This window comes from Indicator indicator, chromosome 4 (genome assembly GCF_027791375.1).
Source record: "Indicator indicator isolate 239-I01 chromosome 4, UM_Iind_1.1, whole genome shotgun sequence".
Classification (NCBI taxonomy): Eukaryota; Metazoa; Chordata; class Aves; order Piciformes; family Indicatoridae; genus Indicator; species Indicator indicator.
In genome coordinates this window covers 39,628,423-39,648,328 of record NC_072013.1, presented here as the reverse complement: position 1 = coordinate 39,648,328, position 19,906 = coordinate 39,628,423, and the positions used below count along the sequence as shown (strand labels likewise).

Genomic DNA, 19,906 nt, shown 5'->3' with positions numbered 1-19,906 from the left:
GGATGTTTTCATAAAATTGAAGACCACATTTTATATTTAAAAAGCAATTAAACAAAAGGCCTGAATCCTATTTAGCTTTTATTTTGGATAAAAGTACAAATGGTCTGAGAAAACAGTATCTTGGTAATCCTGACTGTGACTGTGGTATAAAATCTAAATCTTTGGGCACATACATTAAATCATATTTCAATGTCTTGGTATGAGAGGTATTTTTTCTTTTTCCTTTCACATAGTCTTTTAAAGAAAAGGAGCAGAATAAAACCTTTAATCAAGTGCTCATTAAAAAATTACACTCCTGACAAAAAAGAGAACTCCATCTGTCAGCAATGGCAACAAGATTTCCATAGGACAAATACATCAAGAATAATTAATGTTGATGCAACAAGAATGGACAACCTACAAAACAGTAAGTCAAAACCTTTTCATTCTTCCTCTCATAGTATCCACTGAAAAAAATACAAATCAAACACAAAACCAAACCAACTACAAAACCAAACCAAACAAACAAAAACCCTTAAAAAAAAAAAAAAGGAGAAAAATCAGAAGGGATCTTTTTAACTGTAACCTTTCCACAGTGATTACAAGGAGTGATTGTTTTCCTTTCCAAACTGGTAGCTCCGTTTGCAAACATCAACGCCTAGAATATTGGCAATTTTTGTAGGATGATTTGGGCTGGAAGAGATCTTAAAAATATATTTCCAATCCCTCTGGCATGGACAGGAATACCTTCCACTAGATCAGCTTGCTCAATGTCTCATCAGTCTAGCCCTGAACACTTCCAGAGAGGGGGCATACATGGCTTCAGTGGGCAATTTATTTCAGTGTCTCACCACCCTCATAGTGAAGAGCTTTTTCATATCTCATCTAGATCCATCCTCTTTCAATTGGCTTTGTCACAGACCACATGTATAAATACACTTTCAGAGCTGTAACTATCAAACTGCACTTTGCTTGATGTTTGATGCTTCTACCTCAAACTCAAAGAAGACTCATGTACAAACTCTGGTCTTTTTCTTTTTTTTTTTCTCCTACTTAAATAATTTTCTTTAAATAAGTCTAATGGCTCTGCCTGTAGGCACTTCCCTGCTTTGATGACAATGTAACCCGTTGTATGGAATTAAGTACATCCTCTGGAATAAACCTCTTACTCCATTTTTTGAAAGGTCAGTCTGTGTCAAAAATGGTAGCAAAGGTTCAGATGGAAATATCTGTGGGTGAGCCTGTCTCTACTATGAGGACAGGCTGAGGGAGCTGGGGGTGTTCAGCCTGGAGAAGAGAAGGCTCTGGGAAGGCGTAATAGCAGCCTGCCAGTACCTGAAGGGGGCTACAAGAAGGATGGAGAGAGACTGTTTGCAAGGACCTGCAGGGACAGGACAAGGGCAATGGTTTGAAATGAGAGAAGATTCAGATTGCATAGTAGGAACAGGTTCTTTGTTATGAGGGTGGTGGAACACCAGAACATGTTGCCCAGGGAGGTAGATGAGACCCCATCCCTGGAGATATCCAAGTTAAGGCCTGTCAAGGCTCTGGGCAATCTGATCTAGCAGAGGATATCCTTGCTGACTGCAGAGGGAGTTGGACTGGATGACCTTTGGAGGTCCCTTCCAACCCAAACAATTCATTACTGTGAGAGTCTAAGCTGCATACAGTTATTTAGCTTTATCTATTGAAATACAAATTAGAGTTCCCTTAATATTGAGGTTTGCTGCCTTTAGTTTGTTTGAAAGATGCTGGCAGCATTTGTGCACTACCTCCAGAAAGGCCGGAGTGTGCACGTCAAAGACTTACATTCTATCTGCAAAGACAAGCCTTGAGTCACCACCTAAATCCTAAAAGTAACTAAGTAATTATAGATTAAGTTAATTTTGCTGAATTTCTGCCTGTGTTGTGTTTTACCTGCAACTGCACCTGTATCGGTATCCTTTAAGTAATACTCACCTTCAAAAGGTAAGGTTCCATTTCATTCAGAGTTTTTCCTAGGTGTTTATCTGGATCTAAACCTTAAAAAGAAAAGAAAAAAAGAAAAGAAATACTGTCAGAACATCATTTATTTTTCCTTTTTCATTATAGAAGTGAGTCCAGAGGAGGGCCACAAAAATGATCAGGGGTCTGGAGCACCTCTGCTATGAGAACAGGCTGAGGGAGCCAGGGGTGTTCAGCCTGGAGAAGAGAAGGCTCTGGGGACACCATAGAGCAGCCTGCCAGGACCTGAAGGGGGCTACAAGAAGGCTGCAGAGGGACTGTTTGCAAAGGTCTGCAGGGACAGGACAAGGGGCAATGGTTTGAAATAAGAGATTTGATATCCAATAGGAAGAAGTTCTTTACCATGAGGGTGGTGGAACACTAGAACAGGTTGCCCAGGGAGGTGATTGAAGCCCCATCCCTAGAGATATTCAAGGTGAGACTTAACAAGGCTCTGAGCAACCTGATCTAGTGGAGGATGTCCCTGCTGACTGCAGGGGGATTGGAGTAGGTGATCTTTGGAGGTCCCGTCTGACTAAAACCATTCTATGTCTCCCTTAGAAATGAGTCCTACTGTATCTAAAATGATTTGTATCCTATAGAAAACACATCTGGTTAGAATTTTCTCTTATTCCATCTGAGCACCCGATTTCCATGTTTGTGGGAAATTAGGCCAATGACTTTTTCCCTGCAAAATCTGTTGTTTACCTTTCTTTGGAATTTCACTGATCAGGGAAATAAACATGTGGGGCTATGGTAACAGAAGTACTGCACAGAAATTACCTCTGAGTCTGAAGTTACCTCCTAGACACCTGTTACAGACAAAGACAAGGTAATTTCTTCTTCCTGCAGAGTACTAGAAGGATCACAAACTGTTTTACACAATAAAAACCTTTGTACAAAATCACACTCTGTGTGTGTCAACCACAGCAAAAAAAAAAAGGTAAAAATTAAAACAAATGGAGATATAAATTCAGAGTTACAGAATGTGTTGAGTGTTGAACCTATTGACTCATCACAAAATATCCTCTGTGATATCTACATTTTGATTTAGTTTCCTTGGTAAAAAACAAAACAAACAAAGAAGCACAACCAAAAACACCCCAGAATCCTTAATAATACTTGCTAATTCCTTTAACTTGCCCCCTGTGTTCCTGTTTCAGTGTTTTGACTTTATGAGTTTTGCCATCTCACAGCTATTAAATGGCCACCTCTCAGGAATAAATCCAATAATTGGCAGAAATCAGTACTGGGATAAAAAATATTCAGGAATAACTGTTTCAAGAGATGGTAATTTCTTCAGCCAAACAAACATCCTAGATGGATGTGAGATGTGAGACTAATTGAGGGGCTGGAGTGTGTTCAGAGAAGGGCAATGAAGCTGGAGAGGGGTCTGGAGTACCTGGGCTATGAGGAGCATCTGAGGGAGCTGAGGGTGTTCAAGCTGGTGAAGAGGAGGTTGAGGGAAGACCTCATTGCCGTCTACAGCTCCCTGAAGGGAGGCTGGAGTGAGGAGGGGGCAGCCTCTTCTCCTTGGTGGCAAGAGACAGGACCAGAGGAGATGGTTTCAAGCTGCACCAGGGGAGGCTTGGGCTGGATGTTGGGAAATATTTCTTCAGTCTGAGGGTTCTCAATCACTGGAATGGTCTGCTCAGGGCAGTGGTTGAGTCACCATCTCCGAAAGTGTTTAAGCAGTGTGTGGAGCTGGCACTTAGGGACATTGTTTGGTGTTGACCCTTCAGTGTTGGGTTGAGGGTTGGACTGGATGATCTTTATGGTCTCTTCCAACTGGATGTTTTCTATGATTCTGTGAAGAGGCCTTAACTTGTGAAGTAAATAAGAAAAAACAACAAAAAAAGAAATTATATTTGAAAGTGAAGGAACACTGGGAAGTTGTCAGTGATCACATTTTTTACTACTCTTAATTGGAGGTTTTTTGGTACTGAATGCAATCCTTGTCTATTTTTTCCTACTCTACTGTTTTATACAATAATGGGTATCATTAAAGAGCTGTCACCAGAATTACTCCATTTAGAAGCAATTTCTGAAGTATGTACCTTGCAAAGCACTTTAGTTCATTGATGATGAAAGCTGTTATATAAATGTGTGGTATACTATTTATATAAAGTCGTTGCTGGGTTCAAATAGCTGATATGCTTTTTAATTTTTACAGTCAGGGTCTTGCTTTATTCAAATTCCTGTGAAACTAAAACAAATGAATGAGATCTCAAAACATTAATAAAGTTTTTAAATATTTCATTAAAGCATATTAAAAATTCCATATCTAGGGGAACACTTTAAAAACTGCTTAATAATTCAAGTGAAAGAGGACTGAGGGTTTTTTCCTCCCTCTTCTTTTTTTGGTATTGGTTTACTGCTCTGTATTAACAGACTAAAAATGTGTGTTAGGAGACACAAGATAATGATAATTTATGCTTGTGGAAATAATTTTGAAATATCTTTGTTGCACTTCAATAGTTTCAATGATTCTGGTGATGTCTTCCACCTTGTACCAGCTTAGCATTATGTCCTTGATGTTAAGAGGCAAGGCTAAAGTGTTTTCTCTTAAAATAAAGGAGTACCAACAAGTACCATATTGCAGTACTCAATCCTCACATTTATACTAACATTATTCATTAACATAACTACTTTCATAAAAAAAAGCAACCCCTCTCTTTAACAAAGTGGTTTCTACAAAATTGAAACCAAGGGACACATTTAGCAGCCTTACAGTACCTGAAGGGGCCCCACAAGAAGGCTGCAAAGGGACTGTTTGCAAAGGCCTGCAGCAACAGGGCAAAGGGCAATGGTTGGAAAGGAAGGAATGAGCAGATTCAGATTGGATGTTAGGAACAAGTTTTGCACCATGAGGGTGGTAGAATACTGCAACAGGTTGCCCAGGGAAGTAGTTGAGGCTCCATCTCTGGAGATATTCAAGGTCAGGCTCGACAGGGCTCTGAGCAACCTGATCTAGTGGAGGATGTTCCTGCTAGATGACCTTTGGAGGTCCCTTCCAACCCAAACCATTCTATGATTCTATAATTCTAAACATGTGAAAAATTGTCAGATTCTTATTACTGCTTTCCCAACTTTGATATTAAGTAGGATGTACCTACTATTCTGCCCCCTAATGAACACAAACCAGTAATTTAAAAGAAACTATTATACAAATAGGATATAAAATACAAAAAGAGTTCTCTAAGTATACATAGACAATTGTATGGGTAAGCTTTTTAGTATGATCCCACACCTACATGAAAATCTGTGAAAATACAATGTACCCTTTCTGCTTCTTGGTTGAAGTCTAATATGTTATCTTCCCCTAGTTTCCAGTAGGTTTGTACTGTGAGTGAACAAAGGCCACCTGCTAAGGGCATCAAGAACCAGTATCACCTGTAATTTACAGAATCAGTAATCCAGATTTCTAATGGTATGCATGTACAGATGAAGCTCTATGTTTACTGCTGCTATCAGTAGACTCAAGTATCTATAGCCATACTTACAAAATAGTTAATATTGATCTATACTTTTTCTTTAAACAAAGAAGTAGATTGGCCAGCAGGTAGAGAAAGGTGATTCTCCCCCTTTACATCACTCTCATGAGACCCACACCTGGGGTACTGTGTCCATTTCCAGAGCTCCTATTACTAGAAAGCTCTGGACATGCTGGAATGTGTTCAGAGAAGGACCATGAGGACAATCAGAGGGCTGGAGCACCTCTCCTATGAGGACAGGCCAAGAGAGTTGGGGTTGTTCAGTTAGGATCGGAGAGGGTCTGAGGAGACCTTATTGTGGCCTTCAGATCCCATATCTGAAGAGGGCTACAAGAAAGCTGGGGAGGGACTTTTTAGGGTGTCAGGTAGTGACAAGACATGGGAAAACCAAGCTAGTGGAGGGGAGATTTAGATTAGACCTTGGTAAGAAGTTCTTCAACATAAGGGTGGTGAGACATTGGAACAGGTTGCCCAAAGAGGTGGTAGAAGCCCCACCCCTGGAAGTTTTTAAGGCCAGGATGGAAGTGGCTCTGGGCAACCTGATATAATGTGAGGTGTCCCTGCCCATGGCAGGGGGGTTGGAACTAGATGATCCCTTCCAACCCTGACAATTCTGTGACTCAAATTCTTAAAAAGAGGTAGACTAGAAAAAAAAAACAAAAAACAAAACAATGTATTGTAAATCCTTGGGACATTCCACATCCTCCGGATTTTTCCTTCATGAAAGAAGATGTGAAGTAAGCTGGATGGGTGGATAAACCAACAACAAGATCCAGGGTCTGGATGACTATATGTAGAATTAAGAAGTTAATTAGGAAGGGAACTATAATTTGCAGCACTGACATCTATTTTATTTAACTTGCGTGTATCAATGGGAAGCAATTACAATTCAATTAAAATATTCATTTTTTATTATTTTACTGACTGACCTTGAAGCTAATGCCTGTTTTATTTAACTGCATCATCTATGGATAAATGTTAACCCTAGAATGTTATGCTCCATTATTTTCAATGCATTTTTAACTTCCCAACTGAACTACAGCAGTCGATTTATTATGTGCCATCAAGAAAGCAAGAGGGGCTTTATTTCTTTGAGATAGACCAGTACCTGATGACAGCATTCAGGAAAACAAATTGTGTTCTCATCTCCAGGTTTTGTGGCCTAGTTTTACTGTAAAATCAGTATGTGATAGAACAAATGGTATAATCACTTCAAAGCAATTCTTACTCCATCTGTAATTCCTGATAAATCCACTGACAGGAGCAGAACTCCTTCCTGCAGATATCATCAACAACGGCGGCAGAGCCCTCTGAGGTAGAGCTACAAGCTAAGCACTGTAGAGAACTTCATCAGTGTCAAAAAATGAGTCAAAAAATCAGGTCTCTGCTCGGTAGTGGAAGAAAAAAGTACCAAAGAACATTACTAAAAGGCATTTCACTTGTGTTAACTTACACAAAAGAACTGTAATTCAAATGGCTCATTTTGTACACATGTATTATTGCAGCATAAAGGCCTCACCTGAGGGGTATCTACTTGATATTACTTGCATTTATCTAGACCATTAGAAAAATCAAGTTCCATTTTCAGGGCATTACATTCAGCTAATAAAATCCACATTCTGAAGCCTTACCTCAATAACAAGAACATGTTGTTTTTTTTTTTTATAGAATGCTCAGAAACTTAAAAGTCTGCATTTTTAAGAATATCTTTTAATATATATATAAAAAAATCCATTTTTACTTCTTAGTAAAGTGCTGAACAAATCAGAATTATCAGTTTTAAGAAATGCTGGCAGCTAAAGTTTTTCTGAAGGCTATAGTGAACCTAAATCTTAATTCAAGGCATAAACATATTGTGAAAGAATTACTATCACACATACCCCCATAAAGTATGAGTTGACCATTATCTGTTGGTAACACAGGAATAAACCTCTCTCCTTTCCTGACTAACCAAACTTCCCATTCAAAAAGTGCATCTTCATCCTCTCTGACTTCTTCTGTAAAATAAGGTTAAAAGCAAAGACCCAAAATCACTATTAGCAACTTCTGATGATGGAGGGCAGTATAATGCACAACAAAGTTTCTGGAAAGATCCTAATTAACTGCTCACCAAAACCCAGAATTATTTAAGACTGGGCAACCTGTTCCAAAGCACAGATAATGTGCACAGACAAAACTCTCATGATCCCAAATTGTACTTCAGGATATAATATTACAGTCTCAGGGGAGCAATGGATAGAACTGGGATTTCAGGCACACACATGCTAAAGAAAATCAATAGCTGCTTCTGTTTGAGTTATTAGAGGAACCTCATTCTGACTTTCTGGGATTTCCACTTAGGAGGGGTATATTTCAAATATAAAAGCATCATGCATCATACAGGCATCTTTGTCAGCAAGAAAATGACACTGAAGATAAACATGCATGAGAAGCTTTTCATTTTGCTTTTTTTTTTTTGGTAGCTCAGGTTTGCTGCTACCTCATGTAATGTTCTTCTCCCATCATCAAAGCTTCTGAAACAAACTCTTAAAGGAAAGAAAGCTGATCTACTTATAGATCAACAGAAGGCATGTGATGAAGGCTTGCTAACAATAGTTCTCTTGCATGTCACTGAGAGCAATTGGTATCCCATCTGGAAGAATACACTACTCTGAGACAGAAAACTCTTGCCACTGGCAAAATTTACGGTATTAATTTGTAATGGTTGGTTTAGGGAAATGCACTAAACTACTGCTCATTTACTTGCATAATTATGTGTTTTCTACATAAAATGACAACCTTTTACCATGCCAATCCTAGCACCAAGTTAATGGAGAACAGGACAAGGCAGGTGTAGGAGTATGCCAGCACTGATGAACATCAAGCTCAGGTTACAGATTTGCTTCTCACATTAACATCTGTGCAGTGTACCATCAATGCATTACCCTTCAGACTCTGAAGTCTGTTCTTTTAAATATTTTCATTACAGTTTAGCTTCCATTATTAATGTAAGAGACAAAAAGTTAAACTGTATCTTATCTTCTTTGCCACTTGATATGTTAAACAGCCTTCATACCTTAAATCCACTTTAATAAGGCATGCAATTATTAAAGCATTACAGAATGGCCCCAGAGCACACAAGCTCCATTAAATTTGCTTACATCTAATTACATCTGCCTGAGGCAGGTGAGAAATTGACTCTGATAAGATCTTTCTTTTACCTGTAGCCAAAAGAAAAAAAAACAACTTGGAAAGATTTCCTATCTAACTGCCATCTACAAGTATTTATGGTATTTGCTCCTTCAATGGATAGTCCACAAAGCACTCTTTGTGCACTTACTAGTGCAGTTTGAGGTTTTTAAGACTGCAGAATACAAAAGACAAGCTTATCTTGCCTCAAGCATGAGACAGGTCATCAATGATGTCTACTTGTGAAACAGTTTTATCTATTTTTAAAATCATATATTTTCTTTTAAAGATGCTTTTGATGGGAACAAAGCAAGCTATATATTCTCTGTGGACTTGTGGTTTTTCTTCATGTTATCTTAAGCAACGAAAGCATTCCATTTTTATGGCAAAAATAACATCAAATGTACTTTACATGGCCTGAAAACTACTCCTTTAAAAAAAAAGATATTTATTTCCAAGAGTAATTTTGTAGCAGAAAACAATGTGTTTGTAACGGGCCTTCCAAAATGGGGGAAAAACACTACTGAATTACACTGCTTGTTAGCAGTGTAAGTGAGGGAATGTGCATCTTTACTGCAAATCAAAATCAAACTAGAACCAAAAAAAACCCCAAACCAACACAAAACAAAAAAACCCCAACAAAACTAATTTAGTGCCTTCTGCAGGAGAATTGCTTTCCATCTTTTCCATGCCTCCTCCATGAATGAATTGCATACAGGTTAAATCATTCAGGAATTATGATATATTCAGTCATGTAATTGATTAAATTCTTCTTTATATTAGCATTTTGTATCCTAAAACATAGTAAAAAAAAAAAAATCTGTTTTTCTCTGTTATGTTGTGAAATTGCCCAGGGGAAGTTTACGTAGACAATATTGATCACAATCTGAATGCTTACCAAAAGCTGCCACTTTAATGATTATGGCTTGAATGTTAGATGAGATCATTTCTTTAAGTAGGATTTCCTGGTTCCGACGCCAAAGGTAAGCTAAAGGCTGAAGGTTCAGCCTTCTGCATCTTAAAAACAAGAAATTGGATAAAGCCAAGCATTATGTTTTTACACAGCATGTTTGATGTAAAATTAAGTTAACTTCTCTCATTTACTACTACCTTTAAATAATTTTTCTTTTACAATTTCGATTACAACAGAAGCCTAGAATGGCTTACATCAGAAGGGACCTCAGAGCTCATCTACTCCAACCTCCCCACCACGGGCAGGGACACCTCTCAACTAGACTTGGCTGCTCAAGGCCTCATACAGGATGGACTTGAACACTCCCAGAGAGGAAGCATCCACAACCTCCCTGGGCAGCCTCACCACCCTCATACTGAAGAATGCCTTCCTAAGATCTAGTCTAAACCCACTCTCCATCAGCTTCAAACCCTTCCCCCTTGTCCTATTGCTAGGCACCCTTAGGAAAAGTCTCTCTTCAGCCTTCCTGTAGGATCCCTTCAGGTATTGGAAGGTAGCTCTAAGGTTTCCCCTGAATCTTCTGTTCTCTAGGCTGAACAACTCCAGCTCTGTCAGCCTACATCATAGCAGAGGTGCTCCAGCTCTTGGATCATCTTTGTGGCCCTCATCTGGACTCACTGCAACATGTTAAACAGCAATACCATTCCCTCTACTCCACTCTGATGAGGCTCCATCTGAGTACTACATTCAGCTCTGCAGTCCTCAGCACAGGAAAGACATGGACTTGCTGGAGCAGGTCCATAGGAGGGTCACAAAGATGATCAAAAGCTGGAGCACCTCCCCTCTGAGAATAGGATGAGAGGACTGGGGTTGTTCAGCTTGGAGAAGAGAAGACCTTATAGCAGCCTTCTAGTACTTAAAGGGGGCTTTATGTCAAGATAAGGAGAGACTCATTTAATAAGTTTAGTGATAGAAGAAGGAGTAATGGTTTTAAACTGAAAAAGGGCAGAGTTGTATTAGATATTAGGAAGGAATTCTTCACTGTGAGGGTGAAGAGACACTGGAACAGGTTCCCCAGAGAAACTGTGGGTGACCCTTTCCCTGCAAGCATTAATGGCCAGATTGGATGGGACCTCTGAGCAACCTGATCTAGTGGAAGGTGTCCCTGCTCATGGCAGAGGAGCTAGAACTAGATGATTCCAACCCAAATCAATCTCTGATGCTGCAATTTGAAGTGTTCACTTTTTCTAAGCACAGCTGCAGCAAGAGTTACTGCTCTGTGATAAACATGGCACACATCACAAATACAATATGCTGAACTCAACTAACCTGTGATTTAGATCAATCACCAAGGAAAAGAATCATTCAGGAAAATTTATATAGCTTGTAATGCAAAGTAGGAATTTGTTAACATAAATTTAATTATTTGTTTTGATATATATCATATCTAAGCAGCATTTGATCCAGAGCATTTGATTGTTTATCAAATTAGGTAGGTGACCCTTCTGCAGATTGTCAAGTATCATCAGCTGGTGATAAAATGTGTAATGCCTAGCTCCTGGAAAACTTAAAAACATTTAACTATGGGACTAGCTCAGGGCACTAAGAGATTCCATTTATTTGTCAATTATCATCATCTAATGATAATTTATTTAATGGATGAGCTCTCTCCCATATGCTAGACAGACCCTTTATAGCTAAATATCCATAGTTAGCACCCATGTAATTTGGTTAGTTTTGTAATGAGTTTCATATATATTTTAACAGACCACTAAGTTGAGAAGTTGACAGAAATATTCAGCAGCTCTGAATGTGATTTTTTTCCTTTAGGTGCCTAACTTCAGCTAAGGAATTAGCTGATCCAAGGAGCCAATATTGAGTTGCTCCTATGTGTCCAGAGAAGGGCAAAAAGATTGGGGAGGGGTCTGGAGAACAGCCCTGTGAGGAGAGGCTGAGGGAGCTGGGGGTGTTTAGCCTGGAGAAGAGGAGGCTCAGGGGAGACCTCATTGCTGTCTACAACTACCTGAAGGGAGGTTGTAGCCAGGTGAGGGTTGGTCTCTTCTCCCAGGCAACCAGCAGCAGAACAAGAGGACACAGTCTCAAGTTGTGCCAGGGGAGGTCTAGGCTGGATGTTAGGAGGAAGTTCTTTGCAGAGAGAGAGATTGCCCATTGGAATGTGCTGCCCAGGGAGGTGGTGATGTTGACATCCCTGGAGATGTTTAAGAAAAGCCTGGATGAGGCACTTAGTGGTATGGTCTAGTTGATTAGATAGGGTTGGGTGATAGGTTGGACTGGATGATCTTGGAGGTCTCTTCCAGCCTGGCTGATTCTGTGATTCTGTGTGATTCTGTGAGCCAGGATGGTTTGGGCAATGCAACTTCACTTACAAGGGCTAAATCTACAGATCACAATGCAAAACTTTTTTACCATTGAGCAACCTAGGAATTAATCAGGTCTGTTTGAAAGATTGTGATGTCTTCTCCATCTTTTGGCTGTGGTAAAAGCTGTGGTTTAGGTGCAAGTTTCTGACTGCAATTCCTGTACCTGCAATTCCTGTAATTCCTATGTAAAGTGTAAAGAAAACACTCATGCTGTGTTAACTTGCTGCTAGGAATGAAACTGGCACAACATTAACTTTTTACCATCCACAGTGGATTGTTTTTGTCATCAACAACTCACTAATCAACTCATGAAATTGTAAGTAATTTTTAATACAAGGTAGTTTTACGTTTTATCAGATATCTATACAGTGATTTATTTTTCCCAGACTCAAACTTGGCCTATGCAAACACACACAATTCCTATTTCATATCTTATTTTAAATTAAGACATTTCATAGGATCACAGTCTAGCTGGACTGAAAGAGTGTGCACAGCAGAAATGTCAATTGAAAGCTCCAGATTAATGATAACAGGTTTTTAGATTTTAAGGAGGTGAAGGAAGATCTGCACATAAGGATTGTCTTGCATTGAGTTCCTGATAACAAGTCAATTGATGTTCCTCTGCATCTAAACACTACTGAAATATAGAGATACTTGACCACCACACTGTAGTCACTAGAACTGAGTGTGAGCTTTCTGATGAAGTAAGAAAATCTGAATCTACTCAACTACTTTCACATTACAACTCTGGGTCTTCCCATACTTGAAGGGGTCCTGCCTTCCAATACCTGAAGGGGTCCTACAGGAAGGCTGGAGAGGGACTTTTCATAAGGGTGTCGAGCAACAGGACAAAGGGGAATGGTTTGAAGCTGAGGGAGAGTAGGTTTAGAATGGATCTGAGGAAGAAGTTCTTCAGTAAGAGGATGGTGAGACTCTGGAATAGGCTGCCCAGGGAGGTTGTGGATGACTCCTCTCTGGGGGTGTTCAAGGCCAGGTTGGATGAGGCCTTGAGCAACCAAGTCTAGTTGAGAGGCACCCCTGCCCATGGTGGGGAGGTTGGAGTAGGTGATCTCTGAAGTCCCTTCCAACCTAAGCCATTCTAGGATTTTATGATATACTGGATTTTTACTAATGAACACATGGTCCAGGAAAAGCAAACAAACAAACAAAACAAAATCAACACAAACAACCAAACAAACCCCACAAAAAAACAACCAACCCCCCCAAAAAGCAAACAAAAAACTAACAAAAATTAAAAATAAAATTAAAAATACCCAGAAACAAAACCCCAAACCAACCAAACAAAAAACTTATATTAAGAAATTGATTTAATTTGGAATCATAGAATATGAGAAATAAAGCCTGCTTCAGAATTTGAGTTAGAAAACAAACACATAAAGCAGAATGCACAAAGATTAATATTTTCTTACACATCTTCAACTCGAACTCTCTGGTAGTCAGAAAGAATGGCTCCCACAGATACCCCCTCCACTCCTTCTTTGTCCTGAAAAAACATGAGATGAAATATTAATGACAGCAGAATATGGTGGCCCAAGCAAGAGATTCAGTACCTCTCCTAGCAGAACCAACCTGTGCCCAGTACATGGAACTGAAAGGGCTGCACATAGATCTTGCACAGTTGACCTCCTATGTGGTTGTTACTCGAACACATTGATCTGCTTGACTCCAGTACCATTCTACAGAAGAAATATCTGGATTTAACAGCTTCTCCTGAAGTTTTACTGATACCCTCAACATTCTTTCCAACTCTTCACTGTGACTGAGGCGTTAGCTATCCCACCTACAAATAAATATCTCCAACATACAATGACAGTCATCAATCTGCTAGCATTTGTCACAATACACAGCCCAAGAGGGTAGGAGATTACTCTTTTTACACTAACACCAGACCGAAAATCTCATTGGCACCTTCCTGAACATCACCTTTTAAAAATTCCAATATAAAAAAGGGATTCCATGACATATTTGGTCTCATTTCAATCTCCTAAGCCAATTTTACTTTACTTTTTCTTGTAAATAAAACTGAGAACCCAACATTTGAAAATCAACACACTTGTATTTCAAGAGCTCTTGCATGTCAAGGTCAATGAACACACTGAAGTTACTTTCTTTTCCTAAAATTTACTCACCTCACCCATCAAGAATGACATTTCTTAACACTTTAACATAATTACATAAGTTGAGTTTTCTTTAAATGGGATCACATCCAGAGGGACCTTGACAGGCTGGAAAGGTGAGCCCAAGCCAACCTCATGAAGTTCAGTAAGACCAAATGCAAGGTCCTGCAGCTGGGTCAAGGCAATCCCAAGCACCAATATAGGCTGGGCAAGGACTGGCTTGAGAGCAGCCCTGAAGAAAAGGACTTGGGGGTGCTGGGGGATGAGAAGTTCAACATAAACCACCAGTGTGCACTTGTAGCCCAGAAAGCAAATCACATCCTGGGCTGCATCAAGAGAAGCACAGCCAGCAGGTGAAGGGAGGTGATTCTCCCCCTCTACTCCAATCTGATGAGAACCCACCTGGAATACTGCATCCAGTTCTGGAGCCCCTACTATAGGAAAGATCTGTATGTGCTGGAATGTGTCCAGAGAAGGGCCACGAGGATATCAGAGGGCTGGAGCTCGCCTGCTATGAGGACAGACTGAGAGAGTTGGGGTTGTTCAGTTTGCAGATGAGAAAGCTCTGAGGACATCTTCTTGTGGCCTTCCAGTATCTGAAGGGGGCTACAAGAAAGCTGGGGAGGGACTTTTTAGGGTGTCAGGTAATGATAGGACTGGAGGTAATGGAGAAAAACTAGAAATGGGTAGATTCAGATTGGATGTTAGGAAGAAATTCTTCCCCATGAGGGTGGTGAGACACTGGAGCAGGTTGCCCAGGGAGGTGGTGGAAGCCTCATCCCTGGAGGTTTTTAAGGCCAGACTGGATGTGGCTCTGAGCAACCTGATCTAGGGTGTACAAAACTGACCCAGCCAAAGTAAATATAAACAGAAATCAAAGAGTAATTTATACTAGCCAGCTCTGATTTAAAATTTTGCTTTTTTATTTCAGCGACTGCAATTAAGGATAGAGACATTTCCTCAACTCACCCTCACTGTATGCACTGCAGCACACTATACTGGCAGAAGTACTCTACAGGCAAAGTAAAATATTCATTGCAGCAATATCAGTGCAGAGGCTTCCTTTAATTTCCCATTTTAATGCCTTTACCTGACCCTCTCAGAGTTCAGCAAAAAAGGAAAAGGAGAGCTAACGTCTTCAATTTAATTAGTGTATTACAGGCACCATAATTATTAGTGGGAAATGTTACATTAATGAATGTAAAAGTTAGCTGTAAATTACCTCGGAGTTATTATCAATTTCCCAAGTTACTGCTCCTTAAGATAACCCTCTCCCTATGGTCCTTGGGGTAATTTTTCTTCGCCTGATAAACATGATGATTAAACAGCACACAGCGCAAACCTTTGATACTTTTTTAAATTAAATCCATGCCCAGCCTAAGGGCTCTGGCTGATTTCAACTAAATGTGTCAGTTAATCAGATAAAAAAAAAAATTATCAGCGACTCCAAAGAAACAGCAGCCTTAGGCTTCATCAGTGCCAGAGAAAGCTAAACAAAATAAGTCACACGGACAACATCCCGTTATGAGTAAAGGTTACTGCTAAGCATATCACTATTCACCACCTTAAAGATGCCTGTCTTGAATGAAATATTTCATGCAACAGCCAAAAGAATAGCAAAGAAAAAGGAAGTGCTAGACCTGTGCCTATTTATCTGTGTCTGCTCACATGTATTGCCAGACATTTCAACACACCCATGCAGAAGAATGTAGAATGTCCCCAGAAATTTGCTATTTAAAACTGATGAATCCACCCATACAAAATATCAAGCTATGATTTAGGTAAGAAACTGAAGTATAAATAGCTGAAGAATGATTAAACTAGGTTTAATATTTGCTTCTCAGCTTTGTCACAGAATCAGAGAGTTGTCAGGGCTGGAAGGGGCTTCAAGGATCATCCAGTTCCAAGCCCCCTGCCATGGGCAGGGACACCTCACACTACAGCAGGTTGCTCACAGCCACATCCAGCCTGGCTGCAAAAACCTGCAGGGATGAGGCTTCCACCACCTCCCTGGGCAAACTGTTCCAATCTCTCACCACCCTCATGGTGAAGAACTTCTTCTAAGCTAAATCTCCCCTTCATTTTATGAGCAGAATATAAAATAGATTACCTCTAAATTAAATTGTCTTTCCAATTTGTATCCTGCTTGAAGCTTTAATGAGTAATGGAAAACTGTTACACCTGCTTAAATTAAAGCTTAAGGCCATTCAGTGTCTAAAAATCATGATTCTCAGTAATTTGCAGAGCTTGCAATTTAGAACAACATCTTTACACGTGTGTGACTGACAATACCTCCATTAGTTACAGGACTTTTAGGCTCCTGGGGAAAATTCTTAAATATGAGCTTCTGCCTTCTGCTTTGTGAAGCACCCCAAGATCACTGATTTCACTGATTTCAAACAGAGTATGGGATTCTTCTGCCAGAGGCAGCTGCAAGTCATCATGGAGAGTATGGAAATATCCCTGAGACACACTGTTGGAAGCACAAATACTGGAAATAGGAAAGCATAGCTTGCTGATAAGCATCTAGGTCTGAACCAGACCCTGCTACTGGGTGAAGGCCCAGCTGTCCCTGTTAGGTGATGAGATCAAAACAGGGATGTTGGCTGAGGCCAGGTGTGACCCTGGAATGCCTTTGTCCTGTTTATCACAGCCTTTAGCTATTTCTGGCAGAAGATGACTTTTGGCTGTGGACATCAAGTTTGAAAGGCCGTGAAGAAATGTTTGTGCAACCAAAAATCACCTCTCCTACAGAGACAGAGTGAGAGAGTTGGGGCTGTTCAGTCTGGAGAGGAAAAGGCTCTAAGACCTTATTGTGGCCTTCCAGCATCTTAAGGGAGCCTACCAGAAAGCTGGGGAGGGACTTTTTAGGGTGTCAGGTAGTGATAGGACTGGGGGGATGGAGAAAAACTAGAAGTGGGTAGATTCAGATTGGATGTTAGGAAGAAATTCTTCACCATTGGGGTGGTGAGACACTGGAACAGGTTGCCCAGGGAGGTGGTGGAAGCCTCATCCCTGGAAGTTTTTGCAGCCAGGCTTGAGGTGGCTTTGAGCAACCTGATGTAGTGTGAGGTGTCCCTGCCCATGGCAGGGGGCTTGGAACTGGATGATCCTTGAGGTCCCTTCCAACCCTATGACTCTATGTGGCTGCAGTCCCACTCCCATACCAGGGGGTTCATCTATTACTAAATTTACTCCCTCCCCACTTCAAGAAGCTCACAGGGATATAAAAACTCTATTTCAAATTGGAAAAAAAACCCAAACAACTATTTTCCAGTGTTCTGCAAACTAGCTATGAATGGCACAGCCTTTGTGGGTCACCACACATCATCTGGGACTTCCCTGTCTTTCACTTAGAGCTCGCAAAGCACACACATCTCATGCCTCTATTCCTTTGGAACAGTAGTTTCAAAACCAGGGGTGGAAATGAAATTTCCTGTGGATTCACATGAAATCTTTCTCCTTAAGAACTTCAGTAGTCTTCAGCAGCCTTAGCTTCATTCACTTTAAAAGTAAATTGCTTTTGAATAATAGCATCTACACAAAAATACTACACTATGTAACTAACCCACTTTAAAAGCTAATTAGATTCATTTTTATGAATGCCTGTACAGAGCACAAAGAGATGTACCCCCACCTTTAAGAGTTAAGAAGTGGGCTAACTTCAAGAGTCTTACTAATGTCGTTATTGAAATACTGCATTCACACACACACATAAAAATCTATTAAATCCACGTAGAGGGGTATTCATCTGCTCTCAGTCACAGCGTTCACTATCTCATTGCAATCTCATACTAACCACATTTAATTAGAATATGGTCCTCTTGCTACTTGGAAGTGCCAAAGGGGCCTACAAGAAAGCTGGGGAGGGATTTTTTAGGGTGTCAGGTAATGATAGCACTAGGGGGAATGGAAAAAAAATAGAAATGGGGAGATTCAGATTGGATGTTAGGAAGAAGTCCTTCACCATGCGGGTGGTGAGACACTGGAACAGGTTGCCCAGGGTGGAAGCCTTATGCCTGGAGGTTTTTGCAGCCAGGCTGGATGTGGCTGTGAGCAACCTGCTGTAGTGTGAGGTGTCCCTGCCCATGGCAGGGAGCTTGGAACTGGATGATCCTTGAGGTCCCTTCCAACCCTAACAATTCTGTGATTCTGTAACTCTAGATCCAGTAACAGACATTACAGCATAACAAGAAGATGCAAGTGAATAACTAGGTTGGACTAGATGATCCTTGAGGTCCCTTCCAACCCGGTGTTCTTATGAATCTTATGGAAGTATAAAAATTTCTGTTCCCATGCTGGACTGGGTATTGTAAGTCACAGAGATTGTAAGTGAAACTGTTTTGTAATCAAGAGCAATTATATCAACAGTTATAACATGAAAGACACAGCAAATTTATGAACACTTCTCACACATTTATCTGCAATTACTAGTCAACCACTGTGATTTAAATTTTCAAACTAAGGTTTTAAGATAGCAAATATACAGATTAATGTATGTTTTTTTTTAATAATAATAAAAGGTCTTTGTCTTATGAAGGCAGGTATTATTCCCTGATACTATTCGCTTCCAGATCAAGGTCTTGATCCACTCACTAAACTAAGAAAAAGGTCAAAGCAACATTAGTTTGCACACTTCTAGTTGAGAGACGGTTCATGATTTAGATGATGGAACCCAGTCCACTTGCAACACACTCTCTGACTTCAGACAAGGGAGAATTTCACTCCTGGATTTCTTTTCTTTTTTTTTTTTTTTTTTTTTTTTTTTTTTAAGTAGTATCCTTAACAAACTGTAATACAGGCAAAGGCCAGCTTTTATAAACTAATTTCTTCATCTCTGCACAAGATTTTTATTCATTGCTCCGCATTACCTTTCAACCACGTTGCCATTAGCATCTAGGAGCTATTTACCTCTCCACAATGAAGACCAACAAGACAGATACAGTAAAGCATCTACAAAAAAAACCCAACCTCTGAACAAACTCTGCAACTTGCTTTGATAACCTGAGGTATGCAGCATGATTGGTTTGGGTAACTGAAGTCATCAACACAACTCCACTAAAGGAGTCTAGAAAATGGCATGCAAAAATTTAACTGTCTGGCCTCATTTATTTCTATGTGAGTACTGTCAAAGTAATGTTACTTAATGAAGTATTTCAAAACACATACTGGCAAATAGTGAGGCTCCTAAGTAACTTCATGTTGCTAATTTTGTGAGCAAACAGTTTTTTGAGCAAGTAAAATTGTAGGCATGGCAGGACAAGACTCTGAGTTCTCCTTTTGTTGTCTTTTCCCGTGCTTCCGAGTCTTGTACTGTTGTATACAGTAAGAAAAACACATCAGAAAGCAAAATAAACTATTGTATCAAATGGAAACAAATCTATTCCTCCTTTATGTTTACCTGCAAAGAATATAGCTTCCTGAGAGCAAAGAAATGTATAAAAAAAAGAGATATATAAATAAACCTTCTTTTTTCTAAAATTAACTCCTCTATGCCGTAATGCCCCATTAAAGCAGCTGCCTGCTTATTTTACCACATTCTAAATCATAAAAATTTCAGATGAAGTCAATTTTACTGTCACTAACAAGTATGACAAGTAGGTATGTTTATGTACACTTAGAAAATTCATTCTCTCATGTACCACAGCTGAGAACATCTTTCAAAGCTCCATTTCATATTCATGAAATCTAATCCGACGACTGTACACAGAGACAGACACCCTCACGCTGCTGCTGAACACAGGCTGCCTTACAAGGAAAAGACTTCTAAGAACATGGCAATTTGCTTGCATTTTGCTTATGACTCAAACTCAAAAAACTCCAAAGAATTGTACAAAACCTTCACTTCAT

The 19,906-nt window shown here is 39.9% G+C and overlaps 1 protein-coding gene across 3 annotated transcripts in view; it reads right to left on the bottom strand.

Moving 5' to 3' along the window:
* The window catches only part of DPH6 (diphthamine biosynthesis 6), a 191,581-nt gene that overhangs the window by 140,662 nt on the left and 31,013 nt on the right, over positions 1 to 19,906 (bottom strand). For all 3 annotated transcript variants that reach the window (XM_054400524.1, XM_054400525.1, XM_054400523.1), the window contains exons 4-6: positions 13,349 to 13,422; positions 9,523 to 9,641; positions 1,939 to 2,000 (exon numbers count right to left, since the gene is read on the bottom strand). In XM_054400524.1, coding sequence (XP_054256499.1) covers positions 1,939 to 2,000; positions 9,523 to 9,641; positions 13,349 to 13,422 — 255 coding nt within the window. The remainder of the gene's footprint in view (positions 1 to 1,938; positions 2,001 to 9,522; positions 9,642 to 13,348; positions 13,423 to 19,906) is intronic.